Source organism: Sorex araneus, chromosome X (assembly GCF_027595985.1).
Source record: "Sorex araneus isolate mSorAra2 chromosome X, mSorAra2.pri, whole genome shotgun sequence".
In the NCBI taxonomy this organism is placed as follows: domain Eukaryota; kingdom Metazoa; phylum Chordata; class Mammalia; order Eulipotyphla; family Soricidae; genus Sorex; species Sorex araneus.
The window spans coordinates 40,064,212-40,087,086 of NC_073313.1; the positions used below are offsets into that span (position 1 = coordinate 40,064,212).

At 42.2% G+C, this 22,875-nt stretch overlaps 1 protein-coding gene across 1 annotated transcript in view; it reads left to right on the plus strand.

Moving 5' to 3' along the window:
* TSPAN7 (tetraspanin 7) overlaps window positions 1-22,875 on the plus strand; it is a 128,326-nt gene that overhangs the window by 103,613 nt on the left and 1,838 nt on the right. Inside the window, exons 2-6 of the mRNA XM_004612916.2 lie at window positions 209-397; window positions 5,035-5,109; window positions 8,658-8,753; window positions 9,965-10,120; window positions 15,813-15,896. Coding sequence (XP_004612973.2) covers window positions 209-397; window positions 5,035-5,109; window positions 8,658-8,753; window positions 9,965-10,120; window positions 15,813-15,896 — 600 coding nt within the window. The remainder of the gene's footprint in view (window positions 1-208; window positions 398-5,034; window positions 5,110-8,657; window positions 8,754-9,964; window positions 10,121-15,812; window positions 15,897-22,875) is intronic.

Below are 22,875 nucleotides of genomic sequence, written 5' to 3' on the forward strand. Positions count from 1 at the left end.
ACAGTAATTGCCTATAAGGTTGTGTAAGGGAGTATTTGTGTTTTACAAGATCGGTTTCCTTACTGTAATGTCTCTAATGTGTCCCACTGCCTCAGCGACTCCTACCGGTAGTGCCATGGATTCTTGAATATTCAGATCCAGGCATGGAGCTCTGGGTTTATTTGCAGCTGCAGTTTCATACGCCCCTGTCTCCTTCTCTCCTTTGCAGATCACCGGGGTGATCCTGCTGGCTGTTGGAGTCTGGGGCAAACTTACTCTTGGCACCTACATCTCCCTTATCGCTGAGAACTCCACAAATGCTCCCTACGTGCTCATTGGAACTGGCACCACTATTGTCGTCTTTGGCCTGTTTGGGTGCTTTGCTACATGCCGTGGTAGCCCATGGATGCTGAAACTGGTGAGTATGTCGCCATAGGGCACTGCATTTTTAGTTCCTTTCTGTGCGAAGAAAAAATCAGAGAAATACAGTCTGTCCTTGAAGTCATGGACAAAATGTGACTATTCGTTGACTCTAATTTTGGTCCGGAGTCAGACCTACCTAACCCACCCTGTATTCCCTTAGAGTGAAAAACAACCCCCAAACACAGCCTGGCACAAAACAATGGAGTCCTGATCCCTGCAGGTGGACAGTGATAAAGCAGTGGCCAGTAGTTCCAACATGCCATTTCTGTCCGCAGGGAGAGATGCCCTGGTACAGTATCGGAAATCTTCTCAGCTTTGGTCTGCAAGGAGGCACCCCAAACATAAGCGACCTTTATTGCCAAGTTCACTTTGGAGAAATACCTCCTGCCTCCTACAACTTGGCCCTGCTTGGACACACAAACATGCTCTTCTCTAAACCTCCTCTCCCTAGCTGAGTGCTCTTAGAATTGAGCTAAGCTAGGGCTTCCTTATTCAACAAAAGGCTGCTCAGCGCCAAACATTGGCTACCAGGACCGGTGCCTGTACCGTTATTCTAATAGACATAACAGTGATGTGTCCCAAAAGGAAAAAGAGGCTGCTAACAGGCTATTGCTGTGGTCCCTGTTTTTGTAGACTGGTTGCCTAGTTCTCTGCCTAACATTCGCTTTCCTTACACTGTTGACAAGAGTTGACTTTAGGGCTGGAGACATGACTGAGTGGTAGAGTATGCGCTTTATATATTTGGGGCACTGAGTTCATTCCCCACCCCTTATTACCACCACACACACACACACACACACACACATACACACATACACACATACACAGACACACATGCACACAAACACAAAGGATTCCTTAGATAATAATAGTAAAGGCCTCTCCTCAAGAGAAAAAGAAATGCCTCAAATGTTTTATTTCATATGTCGTATTCCATAAAATAGGAAAGAGTTTTGATTGGTACTCTGTGGCCTGGCCTTGTATAGTCCTGGGTTGTTGTCCCGACACATGGAACCGGATAACGGGGTTCACAAGGAGAGGGTGTGAGAGTGATAGGGAGAGGGGAGACACTGTCTCACACACACAGAGGTGAGTAAAAGCTACTTTATTCTAACTCCACAGCGCTTATGTATGCTTAGGCTTCAATCTACTTGTATCATGGCCTTAAGGCAAAACTAAAAGTAACTAATGGCACCCGGGACAACTAGGGGAGATAACAATAGATATCCAGAAGGCTGATTATTAAACCACAAGTCTACCCCAAGAATGTCAAGTCCTGTCTGTTTGTTCCAGTTGACTAACCATATTTCTCTTGTAAAAATGTCCCAGTCCTCCGGTTCTTGAAAAGTGTCTTTCTCAACATGTTTATGCGAATGTTTGGCCGCAAGCTATATGCTTGAAGACCCGCTCACCATAGGTTGTAGTAATATTTAACATGTAGTGATGTGGGGATGTGAGACCAATTCACTCTAAAGGAGCCACCTTTCAAACTGTAAGTGGCCAGTCTCTACTGGAAACCTCAGGAAAACTTACAGGAAGTGGATTTCATGTCTTGGTTACCACGGATTATTCTGGGTTGATGAAAAGACCATAATGATGCCATATTGAGGGACTTCTGGCACTATCACCACATGGCGACTGTGTTAGCACCTTGAGTCCACCTTCTAGAACTTCTTAAAAGTAGGCCTTCTTTGGTCCCTTGCTGTGGTCCTGGACTCTACGTGATGTGTAAACCATCTGGGCAGCATTGGAAAAGCCCCTTTGCCAGAGTGCTACTTCCAAACAACTGAACCAGAATTGATGATGATGAAATCTAGCAGCATATTTTCTAGAAGTTCTGCAGGGAATTTTTTAAACTGCCAGTGCTTAGAACCTTTTCTTAAGTATAATGCGTAGCAAGAAGAGAATGGACTGCTAAGAATCTATCCATAATGAAGGTAGGAAACCTGGTCTTGAGATTTCACTGGTTCTGACACCACCTGGCTTACATCTTCAGTGGCAAGAATGTCACTTTTTTGGTCTCTTTATGAAAAAAAGAGCTCTGAAGTAAATTAACAAGGTTTCTACCCACCAAAACACACCGTGAGTGGGCAAATGAGGGTCAACTTTCATGAAGCCCCCAAAATCTTAATTTTCATTGACCCTAATTTTAGTTCAAACTCTCACCCTCCCCAAAGCAGCAAAATTGTGGCTGCGGGCTTAAACAATGGGCTAGTTATCTCTGGTGGTTTCCAGCACACTGCCCTTTCATCCCCCTAACATGTGCATCATTTCTCCACCTAACATTTGGGGGAGTAAAGAAACTTTTTGCTCTTTATTTTGTTTTGTTCTTTTCCAAACTATTTATCTCATTGCTTTGCTCTGCAAGATGCTATATTACTAGGTGCTGATCATGTTTATTTGTTCCTCACCACCACTGCAAGTGCTAGTTGTATTTTACTGTTACAGGATAATGACACAGAGGGATTTACTGACCTACCCAAGTTCATACAGCTAGTGTGTAGAGAACTGGGATTGCAACCCAGGCATGTCCTTCCAAAACCGGGACTATTTCTGCAATGGTAGTTCATTTGGAAAACAACTTGAACCCTACCCACTGTGTAGAGAACAAACTCTGCCCAGTCGGCTCTTGGTCAAGTCCTTCTGAAGAAGTGACTATTCTGTGTGTGACCATTCCAAGAAGCAGGGAGCTTGCCCAGACAGTAATCTGTTGTTCTGACTGATGAGAGGGAGTGGAAATCACTTGATGAAGTACTTATCTCCAATGTTAAAGTCCTCATGTAGCCTCATTAACTGCATAACAACAGAAAATAACTTTCTGCCTTATAGAGGCCCAATGTGGCTGCCTTTTTCCTAAGACTGGGACTCAAATCAAGGAAGACTTTTGACCACAGTGTCAAATGTCCTTTCACCCACTTGCCTTCTGATTGCTATGTTCTCATGGGACTTTTTTTCTTCTTTTGATTTTTGGGTCACACCTGGCAATGCACAGGGCTTACTCCTGGCTCATGCACTCAGGAATTACTCCTGGCGGTGCTCAGAGAACCATATGGGATGCTGGGAATCGAACCCAGGTTGGCCATGTGCAAGGCAAATACCCCACCCTCTGAGCTATCACTCCAGCCCCCTCCCATGGAACTTTGGAGAGAGTCTAGACCTGGCATGTGATTCTGCCTAGAGTAGTTTGCTTCTAAATGTATTTTATACCAAGATGACAGAGAGAGGAGAAATGGACATTCTGTTCATAGCTCTGTGTTTGGTTTCTTAGTGACTAATCCTTGTCTGTGTGTGCGTTAGACTTGCGTTAATATTTCAAACGACAGTGGCATTTAAAGCCAGTTTTTCCTCCTTTTAATATATGTACCACGAGCTGAGAAAAATCATTTATTATCCCATGCACATATGTATCCTTTATAAGACATGTGTACACTTTACAAGTTAGTGATATCGACATGTGCAGTAGATCCAAATTCCACAGCATCATCTAAGACCATTCCCAATATTCAGGACTGTTGTATTTCATTTTGCGATGAGAAGAAGCAGATTGTAAGACATCTGCCTTGTAGCAAAGGAATCCGTTCACTTTTCATTTTATCTACTTTTCAAAGTCACCAAAATAGGAAACCCTTAATGTCTCCTAAGTACCACGTAATATCCCTGAACTAAGGGATGCACGTGCAGACCCACACACAACATCAACTTGAAAGTATAGGCAGCAGGGAATGAGGAAGGTGCACTAAGCATTTAGGCACTTGCAAACTTTGTTACTCAGTGGCAAAGCAGTTGCCTGTTTGTTGATGGCTATCAATTCCATGTAGCATGCAGCACAAGTAAGATCAGCTGCCTACTGGCCAATGCTGGCTGCCACCTCTAGGCCTGACATTCACACTAAGGAAGAAGAATATCCCTGCATGTACAGATTCTAGTCTTTCCACCAGAATAAAGAAGGCCATATTTCCAAAGGAGGATGTGTTGAAGCCATTGCATATGAGAAGTCCTTAAGGAGACTGAAGGAGAGTTGACTGAATGAGGAGTAAGAGCAGATTCCCACCACAATTATGTCCACACACATATAGGTCCCATTGGCTGCTTCTTGTGTCTGCTGAAGACAGATTCTACACTGGAGAGTGGAGGTTATAAGGGGATAGACTGTGGCCCAGGGAAAGGAAGAAGTCTTTCCAATAATTGAACCCCTTTGAAAATAAAATGAGCTTCGAGGGATGGGGAGGTTGGAGGGAGTGTCCTTACAGATGTCAGATGACCACCCTTGAGTAAAGCAGTATGAAGGACTGTGCCCTGCGTCCTCCCAGGTCATCTAGGTCGGGGATCCTTATGCTAAAAATAGCAGATAACTTATTGGGGGAAAAGCCCTTTCCAGTTTCTCCGAGTTGAATAGGGCTGATAGGTAGAATGTGTGCCTCTCCATGAGGACTTTGAAGTCTCCCCATGAAACAGATGCATCCCTGAACTGAGGCATATAGACAAATCTGGAGGTATATTTTGAAGTTTTTTTCTAGACTCAAGGGATTATGAAGGTGTGCTTCGTTCCCTCTGACAAAAAGTTACCTACCCAAAAGACATGCCATTCTCAACTCTGACTTGCCTAACCGTTCTTGTCCCCTTGGTTTTCAGTATGCCATGTTTCTGTCCTTGGTGTTCCTGGCTGAGCTGGTGGCTGGCATTTCCGGGTTTGTGTTTCGCCATGAGGTGAGTACACACCAAGCAGAGAATGCAAAAAGTCTTGGAGGGATCAATTTCAGGAAAGCTCTAAAATGTGTCAGGGGAGCATAGGCCAACTGGCCGCTGCAGTGGCGTTGCTGTTTGCCAAAGGTCATGTACTATGAGTTGAGAAGCCAATACAACCCAAATTACTGGAATTAAGCTCGACTCAAAACCCAGCTTGTGGGTCCTCAATCTCTTTCTTGATTGAGCCACTGCGTACAAGGATTTGTTGGGGGACTACTTTGCCCACAGTTGCTTCATGAAAAATTGTTTGGATTTTTGAAACTGCAAAGGCAAGCCAAAGCGATTGTGGCACAAGGACAGCATGCCAGATTTTCTCCAAAGTATCGCTGCCCTCTGTCTTCCTGGAGGCTGTCCGTCCCATCTCCCCACACCACCGCTCATCCCTGCCAACCCCAGCTTCTTTCTGGCCACCTGGGGTTAAAATCAGTCTTTCTAGCATGAGAGTCATCAGCAGACACCCCAACTGTTCCTTCATTTTAAAAAAACATTGTATCACTGTGAGATATACAGTTGTTTGTGATTGAATTTCAGTCAAACAATGTTCCAACAACCATCCCTCACCAGTGTACCAGTGTGCATTTCCCACCACCAATGTCCCAGTTTCCCTCCCTCCCACTCCCCCAGCCTCACCCCAGCCTCACCCCAGCCTGCCTCTATGGCACACACTTTTATTCTCTCTCTCCCTCTCTCCACCCCTCCTTTTTCTCTCTCCATCTCTCTCCCTGCCCCTTTTGGCATTAGAGTTTGCACTACATTTACTGAAAGGTTATCATGTGTGTCCCTTTACCTACTTTCAGCACCCAGTTTTTGTCCAGAGTGATCATTTCCAACTATCCTTGTTGTAGTGGTCCCTTCTCTAGCCTAACTGCCTAACTGCCCTCCAAACCACCATTTGTGGAAAACTTTCAACTGTGGACCAGTCCTCCTGGACCTTGTTTTTACTGACCTTGGTATATTAGTCTCATTGTTTTTTTAATTAATATCCCACAACTGAGTACAATCATTCTATGTCTGTCCTCTCTCTGACTGATTTCACTCAGCATGATACTCTCCAAGTCGATGCATTTATAAGTGAATTTCATGACTTCATTTCTCCTGGTAGCTGCATAGTATTCCATTGTGTAGATGTACCATAGTTTCTTTATCCAGTCATCTTTTCTCTTTGTTTTCAGGCACTCCAACAGTACTTCATTTTTAATGACCATGGCAAGTTTTAGGTCTTGAAAACCAGGTGGGATGGTTGCATTTTGAATTCTGTTCTTTGATCAGAACTGCTAGTTTTGAAGACACTGTCACTATCATGTGGCTTTTGTGGCTGTCCTGTGGACTGTCATTGTAGCTGCTCTGTTCAGATGGTGGTAGATGTTAATGCAGAGACCAGCCATTGTCATGCTTCCAGAAGCTGCTGTGACAGTCACTTTTCAGCTGTATTTCTTGATAAAATATTCTTAAAATCTATATTCTCCAATGAAATTCCAATTCAAATTCTCCCCCAACACCCTTATTGTATTCTGAAAAGAGGGACAAAGCCAAAACTGGACACACATGTGTTACCAAGGAAAAGAATAGCAAGGGATAGGTGGAAAATGTTGTAAAGTTGTGTGTTAGGATGATTCTTGCAATTGTTACTGTGGCTTCAACTGTCCCAGGCCCTGTGTTTGTGCTTGGCTAAGCCAAATTCCCAAAAAACTTGGTACTTATTTCCCTACTGCTCTGAGTTTTCCCTTTACAGAGGGTTTACTGACGATGCAAAGGCTGAGTTCTAGACCATATCCGCAATACATCTGGAATTCATCTCCCCTAAGTTTTATCTGAGGTGAAACTTGAGGTCATACTGCTTCAGGAGTGGAGGGGAGAAGGCAGATGGAATAGAGAAGGGATCACTAAGAAAATGATGGCTGGAGGAACCAGTTGGGATGGGAGATGCATGCCAAAAGTAGATAATGGACCAAACATGATGACTTCTCAGTGTCTGTGTTGCAAGCCATAATGCCCAAAAGTAGAGAGAGAGTATGGGGAATATTGTCTGCCATGGAGGCAGGGGGAGGGTGGGAAAGGGGGCTATACCGGGGATATTGGTGGTGGGGAATGTGCACTGGTGGAGGGGTGGGTGTTTGATCATTGTGAGATTGTAACCCAAACATGAAAGCTTGTAACTATCTCATTGTGATTCAATATTTTTTAAAAAAATTAAAACACAGAAGCTTGAGGTTATAGCCTCAGTAGCTCAACATGGGGCGGGGGGGGATCCCAATACCATTTGCCAAGAGCAGCGTAGCTTGCTTCTGCTATAACCCTTGTTTACTCACTTCCAATATGTCTGACTTCACGTTGGGGGTTTCTCTTAATGACTTCTGATAGATCCTCATCTACCTCGGCTCTTTTCCTTAGACACTTAGGCGAGCAGTGGGTAACGATGGCAATGCCATTCTTTGACCCTCACTATTATCTTTACACTTAATGAAATTACATATGAAGACAGCAGGGCAGACATGATATCATTCATTCTGACAGAGTGCAAAAAGAAAGTGCAACTCCCTGGCAGAGATGTAGGGGTCCTTGTTTCTCTAATTGGTGTCCTCACAGTAGTCCATGGTCTATTCTGTTACCTCCCTCTGTCCTTAGTGACAACACAGGTGCAGTGAAATAAGAAGATACAGTTGCATGTAGAGGCCACTTTGGCTTATACGGTTTCTGTAGCTAGTGTCTCTTTATTTATTGTAACCATCTTGTTGACATAGCATTAGGTCTCTCAGCAAGGAGCATGCCAGATTAGGAGAATCACCTTAGTTGGCTCTAAGCTTCCCACTAAGTAATTATTGTTCTGTTCTATCCTCGAAATCCAGAGGGATTTCACTAATCAGAGAACAGCTTTACGTAAGCAGAATTGCCTGATAGTACACCAGACACTCCCCACTTCAGCAGATTTCTAGGGATGCAGAGCCTGAAATTTCACCCAAGGTCAAGTATATTCACAGAGGAGAATGTGCCTCGTTCACTACGATTAGCAAGAGAAGTTCATGACTTTTAGCCTCTTTTCGGAGTTCTTAATAAAGACAGACCAGGGACATTATTTTCACCTCCTATAAGGTAGACTAGGGATCTGTTTCTGACCAAAGCATTTATCCTCCTGAGTAAGGACATATAAAATTATGAAGAAGGGCATGAATCATTTCAAAAAAACTACCAAGAAAACCCTGAAAGGTCTTAACTTTGGCAGCTCACCATCAGCTCTACCCTTTCCAAAACAAATTACTTAAGCCGGTGTTTAACAAGACAGTGCCCTCTGAATTGGGGGTGGGGAGGGCAGGGAGGAGAAATGCTTTATGATTCCCGATCTACTAACCCCCTTGACAAAGTTTTAGAGTTCTTTTATTTCAGAGACCCAGACCCTCCCTCTCTTGCCTGCACTGATAATGGAGAAGAGGCTATTTGGAGGTAGAAGTTATTATGAATCTGGGGTTTGGGCTACATTGGGGTGGAATCTCATTCCTCTTTGTTTCCTGTAGATCAAGGACACCTTCCTGCGGACCTACACTGATGCCATGCAGAATTACAATGGCAACGATGAGAGGAGCCGGGCTGTAGATCATGTGCAGCGCAGCGTAAGTGCCAGGGCAAAGAGTTGGAGAAACTCCATAAACCTAGAGGGTCTGGCCTTAGAACTGTGGGCTGCCTGTGAGGCCACGATACTAGCATTTTGCTGCTGATTCCCATAACCCTGATGTTAGTCCAGTTCCTTGTTTTCAAAGTTGACATCCGGTACTTGTCCCAGCAGTCAGTGTCAAGAAGTACCACTGGCTGGGATATGCCATTTGTCAGGAGAGTAGGTAAGCATCCCAAGGAATGCTTGTTTGCCTTTCAAATCTGAACTCTTGCACAGGAGGTGAGCAGTGAATGTATGACAACCCCACTGAGAGGTGGCTTCCAACCCTCGCATCCAGAGTGCCAGTCCAAGGACTAGCATCCTGGCATTTAGGGAAGAGAGCTCAGCTGAGCTGCAGTCATTGGCTTGAGCAGTGCTATAGATTCAGTCAGTGTAGCTGGAGGAAATGGAGTGTCTGCATCGTGTGTTTATTGCCTAGGATGCCTAGAGTTTTTCAGAGTATAAGAGGACAATGAAAGTTTCCTTCCTGGAAGGGCTCTGGGTGGCAGGTACTGGAGCTCAAGCCTGACTACTCATCAAAGTGAATTGGGTGGGTGGGTTGTTATTTTTTTACCTTAACAGTTGTATTTGGGAGAATAATCAATTTTGATAAAATGTCAGGCTTTTAGGGAAAAGTTTCAATGGATCTGAACACAGAGCCAGGAGTACACCCTGAGCACAGCCAGGAGTGATACTAGAGCACAGAGCCAGAAATAAGTTCTTACCGGTGCACCAGCAGTGAACCCTCAACCAAAATAAAGCAAAAATGAAAAAGTCAAAACCATATGCAGTCAAGGATTTCTCTCAGTTTGAATGGGATTCTTTTTTTTCTCTTTTTGGGTCACACCCTGCAATGCACAGAGGTTACTCCTGGCTCTGCACTCAGGAATTACTCCTGGATGTGCTCAGGGGACCATGTGGGATGCTGGGATTCGAACCTGGGTTGACTGTGTGCAAGGCAAACGCCCTACCTTCTGTGCTATCGATCCAGGCCCTTGAATGAGATTCTTACAGAATAGACTTGTTAGTGAAGCTTCAGCTCTTCTTTATGCACCAATGCTCTATGTGTTCTTATGAAATCGGCCTGTCCTTCCCTTTAAAAGTTGAGTGGGGACTCTCAACTTTGATTTGCCAAACTTCAGTTCCTTTGTTTCCTTTCCTTTTGAACAGCTGAGCTGCTGTGGTGTGCAGAACTACACCAACTGGAGCACCAGCCCCTACTTCCTGGAGCATGGAATCCCCCCAAGTTGCTGCATGAATGATACTGATTGTAATCCCCAGGATCTTCACAATCTGACTGTGGCTGCCACCAAGGTTAACCAGAAGGTAATGACTTCTAGCCCTGAGGGGATCACCGTGACTCTTGGGGAGGGGGCTTTTTTATTTCTGTGAATTTGCCAAGAAGTTCGGAGATAATGGTATAGGAGGTACTCAAGGATTGCCCTTTGTGGGGCCCCATTGCCTGGGAAAGGTATCCACCTCTGGAGACAGCGATGACTCAACTCAATTTGACATCTTCTATCTCAGTAATACTCTGTCCAGCACAGTTAGAAAGGTTCGGCAAGTGGTTTCTGTTAACATTGATGCTGAGGTCAGGCAGTAGATGCTGGCGCTCTCATTCTGGGTGTATGTCTGCTGCTTAACATACCTGCTAAACATGAAATTATTCACAGCTGGGTGCCAGTCTTTAACAGGAAGTGGGGGTAGAGTTGACAGACAACATCTGTTTTTGCTAAGAGGGTAGTCTTTATTTTAGGACATTCATTGTTAGAGGAAAAGAAATCAGCAATTCAACTCATTGGCAGCACCCTAGAACCCAAAGTAAAAGAGAAAAAAACAATGGGCACAAAGAAATTTGAAAGTACATCATAGAAACTAGGGAAACAAAAGTTCAGTTAGAGAAAAGGAATTTCAGTTTTATGTTTCACTTTGCCTTCATAGTCTTCATCATATTCTCTACAATCTATATTCTTCAATATTTAGAAAAGCACCAGATACAAAACATGTTGCTGGAAGCCTGCTTCATGAGCGGAGGGGAGAAGGCAGCTGGAAGAGAGAAGGGATCACTAAGAAAATGATGGCTGGAGTTGGGATGGGAGATGTGTGCTGAAAGTAGATGATGGACCAAACATGATGACCTCTCAGTGTCTGTGTTGCAAGCCATAATGCCTAAAAGTAGAGAGAGAGGATGGGGAATGTTGTCTGCCATGGAGGCAGGGGAAGGGTGGGGAAAGGGGGTATACCAGGGATATTGGTGGTGGGGAATGTGCAGTGGTGGAGGGATGGGTGTTTGATCATTGTGTGCTTGTAACCCAAACATGAAAGCTTGTAACTATCTCATGGTGATTCAGTAAAATTAAAAAAAAACATGTTTTGGCAAAACAAAAAGGAGGACAATCATACCATTTATTGAGTGTGCCTGTGGTTTTGCAGCCATTGGTTTTTTTTGTTTTTTTTTTTTACTTTTTGGGTCACACCTGGTGATGCACAGGAGTTACTCCTGGCTCTGCACTCAGGAATTACTCCTGGTGGTGCTCAGGGAACCATATGGGCTGCTGGGGATCGAACCCAGGTCAGCTGCATGCAAGGCAAACGCCCTACCCGCTGTGCTCTCTCTCCAGCCCCACCAGCCATTGGTTTTTTGATGAATATTTTGATGAAACTTAAATTCTGTTCTTCTAATATTTTGAAGTTTTGATATTATCTGGACTATGTACTGAATAATTCATAGATATAGAGGCATCCTCTCAAGATAAGAATGTTTTGAAGATGGTTTCTGTATTCGACACATTTAATGTTGTTATTTACTTGTAGCCTAAACACTGCAAGGCATTGTTGCTTTCCTAGAAGCTCTTTGTGTCACTCTGAACTTATATTTTGCTATTAGGGTGGTGGGATTTGATCGTAAGTACCAATAGCTTCTTGCCCTATCTAAGAGGATATATTTTCCTACTGGAATTGTCATATGAACTTCAAATTTCAGGTCTCCTCTCCCCATCATTAGGAAGGTAACTTCCAGTTTCCTCTTGGTCATCTATACTAGACACCCACATGTCATTACATTGCCAGTTTTGAAGTGTCAAGCATACCTAACTTCTGGTGGATGCTCTCATTTGTAAAAGCAAGTGCTTTATGGCGATCATATATTAGCATAACAGTCTCAGGAGGTCAGTTATAGAAGCAACAACCTTCTGACAAAGTTGTATTGTTTTAACACCCATACTTTCCCTTTTGTGAAAGTTGGTAATACAGAAGTCAGCAGGTTTGGAATCAGAGTATAATTTAGATTCTAGTTCTGTAATCTCAATCAAGTTCTTTAATTTTCTCAGTCATGTTTTCTCACCTGTTAAACAGATAATAAAAGTCCTGCCAATAGGACTTTGATTGATGAGAGGACTAAATGAGATAAAAAGAAATTAAGCATACTGCCTGGTACATAGGTAATATGTGATAAGTATTGGGAAGTTCTTCTTTCTTTGTACCATAGAGTGTGTTTTATTGAACATTACGTAGCAGATCCTTGTAGGGAGGATATTTGTTAGTATAGAGAAACAAGTTTATAATCATATCCTAGAGCATTTTTATAACCCCAAGTATTGCTAGAAAGAAAGATAAGGTAGCCTTTTATTGTTTTGTTGATAATCTACTAAGTGACCTCCTGCCCCAGCTCCACCCACAATCATACTTCATATGTTCCTGAGCACGTCAAATACCTGAAGAGGGTGCTCAGCTTCTTTCCCACTTGCCTTATCTTCTCCAACCTGGCTTCCTCAGAGAAGAAAGTGAATGAAAACTGATTTTTTTTGTATTAAGTTTTAGAAGCTCTGCAGGTTTAACCTCTGAGACAGACAGTTTCCTGAGTCTGTATCTCAGATTCCCTCATCAATAAAAGAAAGCACATGGAAGTGGGGTGAAGATAGTAATAGTAGTTGTTCATAAGGGTTAGCAGCCATCCATATAGCTTCTTCCTCAGAAGGCATAACAACTGGCATAATGCAGGTACATGGAATTCCAATGAGTACAATAAATGTTTTGGTGTTTTGAATGCTATATTTGTATAGAATGAAAAGTTAACTCTTGGCCCTTACCTGGAAGCCTGAAAAACCAACCATGTACAATTAATTGGGAGATGGGAAGCTGTGAGGCTAGACAAACACGATATTGGTAATTTTATTTTGGAGACCGATTTTATTTTTTGTTCTGCTTGTATAATGCTGAACTGTCTATAGGTTCAGATGGCTAACAGCACTGACTTGAGCTCCCAGCCTCTTAGGAATTTCTTTATGTTTTGTAAGCAAGGAGAAGAGTTATTCTGGTAAAAAGCTACTGAGATGCCTCTTCAGAGAACCATGTGAGACTAGCCATCTATCCCAGTGTTTGAAAGTTCACCCCTCACCGTATTTTTTTCCAATGGTGACAGTGCTTTTTAGATATGCTGGGAGAGTGAGCAAATTATCTGTTTCATTGATGGGTATTTTCTTCAACACTTATCAGGTCTCTGTACATAGATCTCATACCTAACAACCAGATTTCATTTTAGGAAATTAAGAGAGATTGTGGACAAATAAAATCAATTCTTAGTGGAGAACTTAAAATAGAATACAAATATGGCCTGCATTTGTAGTAGTATAAAAAATGTCCTGGAAGACAACGAGGATATGCTGAGACCTAGAAAATGGGTTTGTGGGTTTATATAGCGACAAAAATGTACAGAAATGGGAAGCTTTTATATAAGCATTGGCCTTGGAGTGTATAAACTACAACATCGAGGCTAAGTCACCTTTATTTGGAAAATGTTAGAATATCCACCTCTCTTTCATATTTTCTCTAATCCAAACTTTTCTCCCAGTGAAATATTAAGCAGTAGGATATGTAGTATTATGAGTGAAAATGAAATCAGAAAGCAAACTTCTACTACAGAAAATCAGATTCTAGTACTTTCCCACTCCTGTTCTGTTTTCAAATTTTCTCCAGGTAACTAAGTACTGTAGTCTATCCACAGCATTAAAAACAGGTGTTCAAGAGCTGCTACTAATATAATGTGTCCTTTTTCCTACTAACAAACTGTGAATGTATAGGATATGGCTGATTGAGGACATGTACAGCACTGATAGAATTTTCACAAACTTCAAGATATGTTAAATTGTGATTTTAAAAAATGGCCGCTCTTCATGTATTCTCTGTAAAAATGCTCTTTATCCTTTTGACAAAATTAATGGCTATTTTTACAGACTTTATGAATTAAAGTTGAAGTGTTTTTTAAAAAACTGGAGGGGAATTATGTCCTCCAAGCAAGTTTTAATATATTCGATTTGGTTGATTTGGCCCAGTTCCAAATAAATTTACATATAAACACACACAGAGGCTGTAAATAAGAGTCCACATTTGCTTTTACATTTTGGGTGTTTCCTACCTGAACTAGGTTGATAGAATCTAATCCAAAATAAAACCAAAAATGTGTACTTTAAATGTATGTAATCCATTTTATCCAGTTGACAGTTTTAAACATTAAAACAGGTAAAAATGATCATAGCATTTTAATCATAGCATTTGGAAAGTTCATAGTATTCTAAAGGGAAGTTAATTTCCTTTTAAATTTCATAGTATTTTCAAAGGGAGTTCCTTTGCTTTAATGGATTAAGTTATGAGGTTATATCCCACTTGTCTAAAGCCCATTATATTGACACCTTGGACCCCTGTTCAGGAATCAGTCGCAGAGAATGAGACAGACAAACAAATAAAGCAAGCACACACATGGATTGTCCAAGCTATAGATCACCTGGGAGCCCTCAGTGGTTTCACCCATTTATTCAATACAGTATTACACCTCTACCACTCCCCCAGTCAACAGGTGAGCCATAGTTGACAGGCATTAAGGACAACTAGTAAGCACATCAACATTTAGTAGGTACATGAAGATCAGAAGCTGGCGTATTTAACATAGCTGTCAGAAGATACCCTTAAACTATAAAGTCCTGACAGTTTTTTACTCTATTTTTGTCCAAGTAATCTGTATATAAAAGATTCTAGCAGTCTTATCCTGTATTTGCCTGGTGCATTTTTGCAGCCAGCAGATATTCATTATCTATTCTTCCCTGGATGCATTTCTGCAAATCTTTTGCATTCTAAGAGCTAAATTATTTTACCTAGGGGAACCTATCCTTGGGGTTTTTTTGTTGGTGAGAACAATTCCCACACCATTAATGTGCAGAAAAAAAACATGCCTTAGCCAAGCTCACACAGTAAATTTGTAGCAAAGGTGACTTCAGTTAATAGATATCTCCATTAAAAGTCTAATGGTTTTCAGGTCCAGGAAGATGGCATAGTGGGTAGGTTGCTTACTTTGCACACAACAGACCTGGCTTCTACCCCGTGCACCCTGTATGGTCCTCCAAGCTTGCCAAGCAAGGATGAAGACCTGAGCACTGCTGAGTGTGGCTCCCAAACAAAAAACTAAGTGGTTTCCTTAGGAAGAATCCTCAAACTCCATAGAATTTACAGGCATTTGAACACCTTCCCCCCAAAGATGATTTTACTTTCTCCGAGATATAACCCTACTACTGAACTATTCGTGGATGAAAGCATCTATTTGGGGAAGTGCTTTAAAATAATGCCGTGAAAAGAGAGTTGGGGCAATTGAAATAAAATGAGATTTGTCATGAATGAATTTTAATGTTAGACCCATGATACCACCCCAGACTTGGGGCATTAAACCAATCCAGGGGTAATAGTAGCTTCAGGGGTCATTGAAGGGAGGTCCCTAACTGACATTTTTCCTGGAAAGGGAATGGTAGTCTAGAGAAATCTGGGAACCTTCGTGTTAAAGGAAGTGCCACTTTGCGATTCCTTCTACTACTCATGCTATTTGAAAGGTTTATGTATATTTTTAAAGAATGCTAGCCAATTCCTGGGACTTGGATAGTATTTACAGGAGTGTATGTGAGATGGTGATGAATTAAAACAACTCAGTCTGCCCTGGGTAAAACACATCTCTCAGACCGTCTGTCACTTTTTCTAGGGTTGCTATGATCTGGTGACCAGTTTCATGGAGACTAACATGGGAATCATCGCTGGAGTGGCTTTCGGAATTGCATTCTCCCAGGTAACCCACGTAATTGTGTAGCCTACTCCAGTCTTCCTCCTGATCTCATTTTCCTCCCTAGTCTCCAGATTTTCCACCTGCCTCCCTGTGCATTGGGGAAGGCTGATAGATGGGGTCAGAGCGCCTTGCTCATTAGTCCTCAGGTCATCTGTTTATTGATTTTCCTTTTTCAACTTAAATGAAGTTTTGCCATCAGGGGAATATTGGTTACAGTTCAACTAATGACTAGCTCCAGAAAAACAACTTGCTTCTTCTGTAGGTCAAATGGAGGTTAACTGAACAAAGTGCTGGCTTAATTGGAGCATAAACAACTCCAAACATTAAATGGCTGATCCGGATTTGGGGGAGGCCCTTTGGATTGACCTGTTCCCTTTTTTTGTTAGTTTCTGTGGATTATGTCAGAGATTTCTCCCTTTAAAGAAAGTCGAAATTTCATAAACTTTATCCTTGGGATCTTTATTTTAGTCTCTCCACTTGACTAGTTTTAAAAACAATGGGAGAAGTGATTATGCAAATTGAATGAGCAACACACTTCTAAGAGTGAAAGATAATCAGCTTAATCTGAAATTTTGCCCATTCTTCCCAAGCAGTATACAGTACCATACACTTCTGATCGCCTGGTCAGTTATATAGCATGGTTATAATAATGGTATGGGCAGAAGAACTGGCATGTATGCTTAACAACCCCCACAATTTATGTTTAACCCAGAAGTTTCTTAGACTGACAGATCATTTTCCAACAAAGCCCAATTAATGTTATCTCAGAAACATATCTGTGCCTTTAAGTTACCTTGCCTGGATTCTATTTTGGCTCTCTTGAATTGTAATTACTTTTCCTCTTTCTTCTCTACCTCTTTTCTTTCCGGCAGAGCAATACAGATGCATTTTAATGTTATTCCAGTTGGTCTTGTCCCTGGAATTTTTGAAATTTAAATATGACATATAAAGAGAAGTACGTAAATTATAAGTTTACAGCCTAACAAAGTATCACAAAATGCATATACCTGTGTAGCCATCACTTAGATCAACATAGGCCAACTTATTTTGCAAATAGTTGAAAATAAGTTGAATTTTTTTTTCTTCCCAAGCAGATACAGGAAACTGAATTTTCATCTCACAAGCGCTTGTGAACTCAGTCAACATGTGTCTGTACTTTTGTGGCAGTTTTAATATTCTTTTACTATGCTTTGTTTTTTGCAGCTTATAAACTGAATTAAACCCTCAACACGCCAACACACAGTCAAACCAGAGCCGTGTCACAAACAGTGCCAATTTACTCAGTCTCCAGAGGCATTTCAAATGCAGTTGCTGCCCTGAACTTTATTTTGGTTGTTATCATATTTACGTAATATCACTCTAGTGACATATCTGTAATGGTCAGAGGACATGTAGAGGATCCTGGACCCCAGGTCTGATGCAGATGTGTGGGATGCATTTGACAGATTGTACATAGAGTTAACTTTACATGCGTATGTGCAGTATCAGGTAAAAATGCTCACTGATGGGCCAGACTTGTGGTCGGCATTTGAGGAGGGCTGTCCTTTGAAGGAAGGAATATTTCAGTCTCCTCGAATGCCTATCCAAGAACCACAAAGAAACATGATGCCAAGCCTCAAAGTGCCTGGACTCGCATGGATGAAACATCTTGTCATCTAACCCATGTGGCCTTGAGGGACTGGGAGAACTGTCCTGTTTTCATCAATGAGGTGAACCAAGTCAGAAAGCATCTGATTGATACCTCTCCTCTCTTGCATGTCCTTAGGAAGGGTTTCATGAATATTTGACCTAATGAACATTAATCTCTCCTGCTGCCTCAAAACAAATCCCTGACTGGGATTAGTTGAGTTTGCTCTGTGGCCCTCCAGGGCTGTGAGAAAGGAGGTTGGACCATTTCCTACCCACACAGTAACTCTCCTTAGAGGTTTTAGCTTTCATCAATACAGTTGGTGCAATAAGAAAACAAAACACAAAGTCTGGTGGTGTCGGTGTGATGCCACTGGTGGTACCATTAACCCACATAAACAGATGGGTGCAACAGGGTCAAGACTTGAGACCTCCCATGCTCAGCTGGGGAAAGGGGGATGGGTGGACATGGTGGGCTTTCACTAGCCAGATGCTCTAGGTTCGCGACTGATCATCCCTGGACCTGAGCCAGGACACAGAAATTTCCTGCAAGTCTGCAAAAAAGTTATTGTAGCTGCTACACTGTCTAGGTATACTGTGTGTTTAGCGGCAATAACTTTTTCACGGACCGGCAGCGAGCGCAGCTTTAAATGGTGGCGGAGCTTCAGGGGCCTTGGAAGGTGGGGTTCACTTCCAGATGTCAGTGGATTCAGGGCCTCCTTGGGATAATGGTGGACACTTCCTAGATGGGATGCCTGTTCAAGGAGATCTAGCCCTACTGCTCAGAGTCAGTGACCCCAAACCAAAACATTAGGCCATGCATGTTCAACACCATTAGAGCCAATGACATAGCAAAAGATAACAAATGTTGGCTAATACTGATGAATCAGTTCTATTGGCCTGCGTCTTGGTCTTACTCTAAGAAAAACAGGTTCCTCTGAGGTAGAGGCTACCTCCGAGAGACCAAAGTAGGTGGTAGGAATAAACAAAACTCCTTCTCCCTTTTCATACTGCTCTCCATCTTCTTGTTTACCTTTGCCCCTCCCACTGTTGTGACCTCTGTGCTGTCATCTGTAGGGAGCACACTGACCTTGCACACCTGTTGTCTCAGTAACTGAAGGCGGGATAATATATGAGGAAAACCAAGCTGAGTCTAGCCTTCCAATGGACTGTGGAAGAAATTCATCCTCCCTTAACTAACTTAAAGCACATGACTTCTAGTTTCAAACAATACGGTTTGAGTAGGCATCTAATACTTGTCTCCTAAAATTCCCCAGGCCAAAGGAAGGTCCTCTTATCTGGGTCTCATGGCTAGGTCCTGCTGCCCCAGAAATGACCTGAGGTTGAGTGTATTTCGATAGGGTACCTCATTCCTACATGGATAGCACCTGCACTTTTACTCAAGAACGCTCAGGGAGATGTACACAGACTGAAGAAATCATTACCTCCCCTGCCCCCAACATGACCTGGAAGTCAAAACTCAGGATGTGGTTGTACTTGTAAACGTAGATTGCTCCATTTGTGACACAGATTCTCACCTTTGATTGGCCTTCTTCTCTGTGTGTACCAGGGACGGGTCCTCTGGTCCTCTGTATTTAACACTTCCGTATCAAATATAAACAGACATGGGGCCTTGCTAGGCTTGCCACCTGTTAACCTCAATTAAGCTTCCACATCACAGAATGTTATAGTCCTGAGATGCTTGTTTCATTTGGGGCAACCACTATAGCTTCAGGATTACAATTCTGACCTACTATCCTAAGGCTACTGTGTTATAAACATTTACACCAACGATCAACCATGTTCTTGCCTTAGCTAAGGAAAATCTGTTGTGTGCCTTAATAACCCAAGGATTTAAATACGTGGAAATGGAAGGAATAACATGTGTGGAATGTTGGAATTGGAAGGAATAAAAGGAACAAAAAATTCAGGGACTGAGGATGTTGCTTAATGGTAAAGCATATGCTTGTATGCATGAGACTGAGTTCAATCCCCAGCATTGTTAAAACACACACACATACAGATATGCAGTGTATGTACTCATACTTCTACTCATCCATCCCCTGACCCTCTCCCTAGAGCCCACCAGCTGCTAAGATGAATCATTATTGGCCAGGAATTCTCTTCTGGCCCCTGGAAGAAAAAAACTCATTTACTTGTTCTTTATAGAACTGTGATTTCCAACCACTGTACCACTGACCAATGCTGGTCCATGTGAAAAGAGTGAGGGTCACAGATTACAGAGCTCCAAAGCTGGGTCTAGCTTTGATGAGAGATGGCCAAGTGAGCCTAACAGAAATAGTTCCTTATCCAGCGAGTCTTTTCTGTGAAGCTTCCTAACAGCATTTAGGCAGATGTATTTAAAAGGAAATCCCTCGGTGCCTTCCCAAATACATGGAAGTTTTGTTTAGTTTTCCAGTGAGGTCATTAACATAAAATCACCACAGACACAGTAAGGATCTAAATTTTTGACTTTATGCTTTTTGCTTTCTTGTTAAGAAAGTGCCTTTGACCCTCTTGATGTCCTGTTTATGCTCCTCAGTAATCAGGGATCGAGCCATGTTTGCCTCTTGGGGCCAGGACCAGGGAAGAAGTGGCTCACTTTGTCTCCTTTCATATTTTTTTTGTCTTTAACATGGCAAACCTCTTGGAGTTCTCCCTGTGGTGATTTTTCAGAGCCCCAATGAAAAAAAGTGATGCTACCAGAGATGGGATTGTCCAGAACTCCAGCCCTTTCCATGGGGGCTGCCCCGAGAAAGATGGGAGCAGGTTTTTAGTAAGCAGAGACCTTTTCTGCCCTGTTGCTTGCCTCTGACTTGTGACTACACTCCCAGTAGTTTCCATGACCCAAAAGAAAGTGCAGCATACTACTGACAAGACAAATTGTAAAAATAAAGTGCTGCCTCAAATTTAGATGAAGGCTAATTACAAAGCATCAATCAACCAAATATAAATAATCTGATGTATAACTCTATCCATAATGAGGCGTTTGCTAGCCACTAGGGAAGGGTGAGTGCTGGTTCTGGGGTTTTCAGCATCAGAGACAAACTCACTCTCTCTCCTGTTGGGTTCAAAGCAGGAATTTGTCCAAATGCCTTCATGTTTGGTGTCTTAATACACAACAGCCGTGAGCCTCTGAAGGGCGCTCAGAATCACACAGAGAACACCCCTTCTCTTTGAGGCGCTTTTTTCATATATTCAACCCGAACAAAGGTTTCGTCTAAATAGGAATGGATTTTTCTGTCTACAGATTAATTGGGACTAATGGTGAGTATATTGTCCTGATTCAGACTGAGGAAAAGGCCGTGTCTTTACACTTATCTGGCTTTTTGTGTTATGTACTTGAAATAATCTGGTAACAATGTAAGTATAGGGTACTTCCTCACTTTCCCTTGACGTGGTACTTTTGGACATGAAAGGTAGTTTTTTTTTCCTCTCACATGTGAAGAAAAAAATGCATCAAATTTGAAATATGGATCCTGTGTATGATTCAGAACATCTACATGTCCCAAATCCTATTTTGTTGTTATACTGGAATGAAGCGAAAGCCAATGTATATAAAATATTATTTTCACATAGCTTACATGGACCTCATTTCAGAATATTACTAGGAAATAAAAACCCTTAAAATGTAATAATAACTCAAATGTTATTTAAAAAATTTTCATCTTCCATGTGCAAATAGAGTACATGTTCTCATGCCAGCAGTACAAAATATAAAAAGTTTAAAAGCGTCTATGTTTACCTATGTTGTAAATGTTCCTGTTCCTATGAGATAGTTTGTCAGATGCTTAAGACTGATAGGGTTCCTGTTTAGGGATAGAGGGAGAGACATGTATATTTCCTTGAAAGCAGGAACTTTACATGTTTACATGTTCAAAGGAACTTTCTGGCTCCAGTCTTGAATTGCTATGGAGACCAGGAGCATCGCAAACCATGGCATGGAATGGTCTCTATTATAAGTGCTTCAAACATATTGAGGTCAATGGGGAAAAGATGTGATCATCTTTACAAAGAAAGAGTGCAGGAAGCCAGCTGCAAATAAAGAGATTTCTAATGAAAACACTCACGCTAAAGTTTGCAGTGCAAGGCAGGAAGGAACCCTGGTGGCGTGAAGCAAAGGGCTTCTTCCATAGAGGAGGAGTTTTAACCCGAGGGTGGGACAGAAAGAGAAGCTATTTGGAGATAGGGCAGAGGGTAGAAGCTGATATTCTATGTGGGTTACCCGTGTGATTTGGAAGAGATTCTGTAACTTCCTCTTGGAGGCTATTTGTTAGAGCAAAATTGAGATGGTGATATTGCTCAGGGGTATATGGTATTAAGTAATTTCATATATCTAAATATGCCCTATGCCTCTGATATTTATTTATTTGAGGCTGGATTTTGAGTTTTGAGAGTACCAAGTATGTTCTGGCTAACAATAGTCTGGAAACTTGGCAGTTCTAACAAAGAGGGACAACTATACGGTTCATAGTCATTGTCTTCATGGAGAAGAACTTAACTTTCTCTTCTGGTACACAATTCTGGAGGTTACAGCTGCTCTGTGATTCCTTTGGCCATTTGGTACATGCATGATACTATATATTTTGTGGCACAAAATGACTGCCTCATTTTTGACCAGAGCCTTGTTTAGAGATAGGGTAAGTCCAATAAGGTGGGTGATTTTTTTTCCTTACCTGACAGTGTTTGGAGTTTGCATGTTTCACATCCAACTTCAATCTTGAAAAGATAAGAATGAGGGATTTTACCAAAAACAGGTAATCTTGTGCATTGGAACCTGCATAGGTAGAAAGAGAGCCAGCGGAGTGGAGGTTAGATTAGGTGCTGCCACAGCCAATAGAAGAACCTGGTGTAGGTATCGGGCTTTTGCCTAGAAGATAAGGAAAAACAGATGGGTGAGTGGTTCTCTCACCTGGATGACTTTTTAAAACATCAAGTGTGTGGCCTTAACACCAGAGTGATTGAACAGGTCTGTGATGGGACCTGAGTATTTGCATGTCTAACCAAGTCCCAGGTGACTTGGAGTGGCATGCGCCAGACCTCTGAGCCACTATAACACGGCCAATTGCTTAAGAAGGAGCACTGCCAGTAATAACCAGGAGCTTCAGGCCTCTAGACCCAAGTGTCCAGCTGGATTCCTGTCCAAAGTATCCTGATCCGCCAGTCAGGGAAGAAGAATGTGGGTTTCGAATGAGCATGTCTTGACATGGATGAGAATGTATTGCTAGTATGACAACTTCTATCAGATTGAGCCATGCTAGTAATTAAGACAGAGAATTGAAGTCTTCTGAGGAAATAGGGGTTGTCATTTGTTATTATAGGTGCCCCTGAAAAAAACAGGAGGTGGCCCTTATGT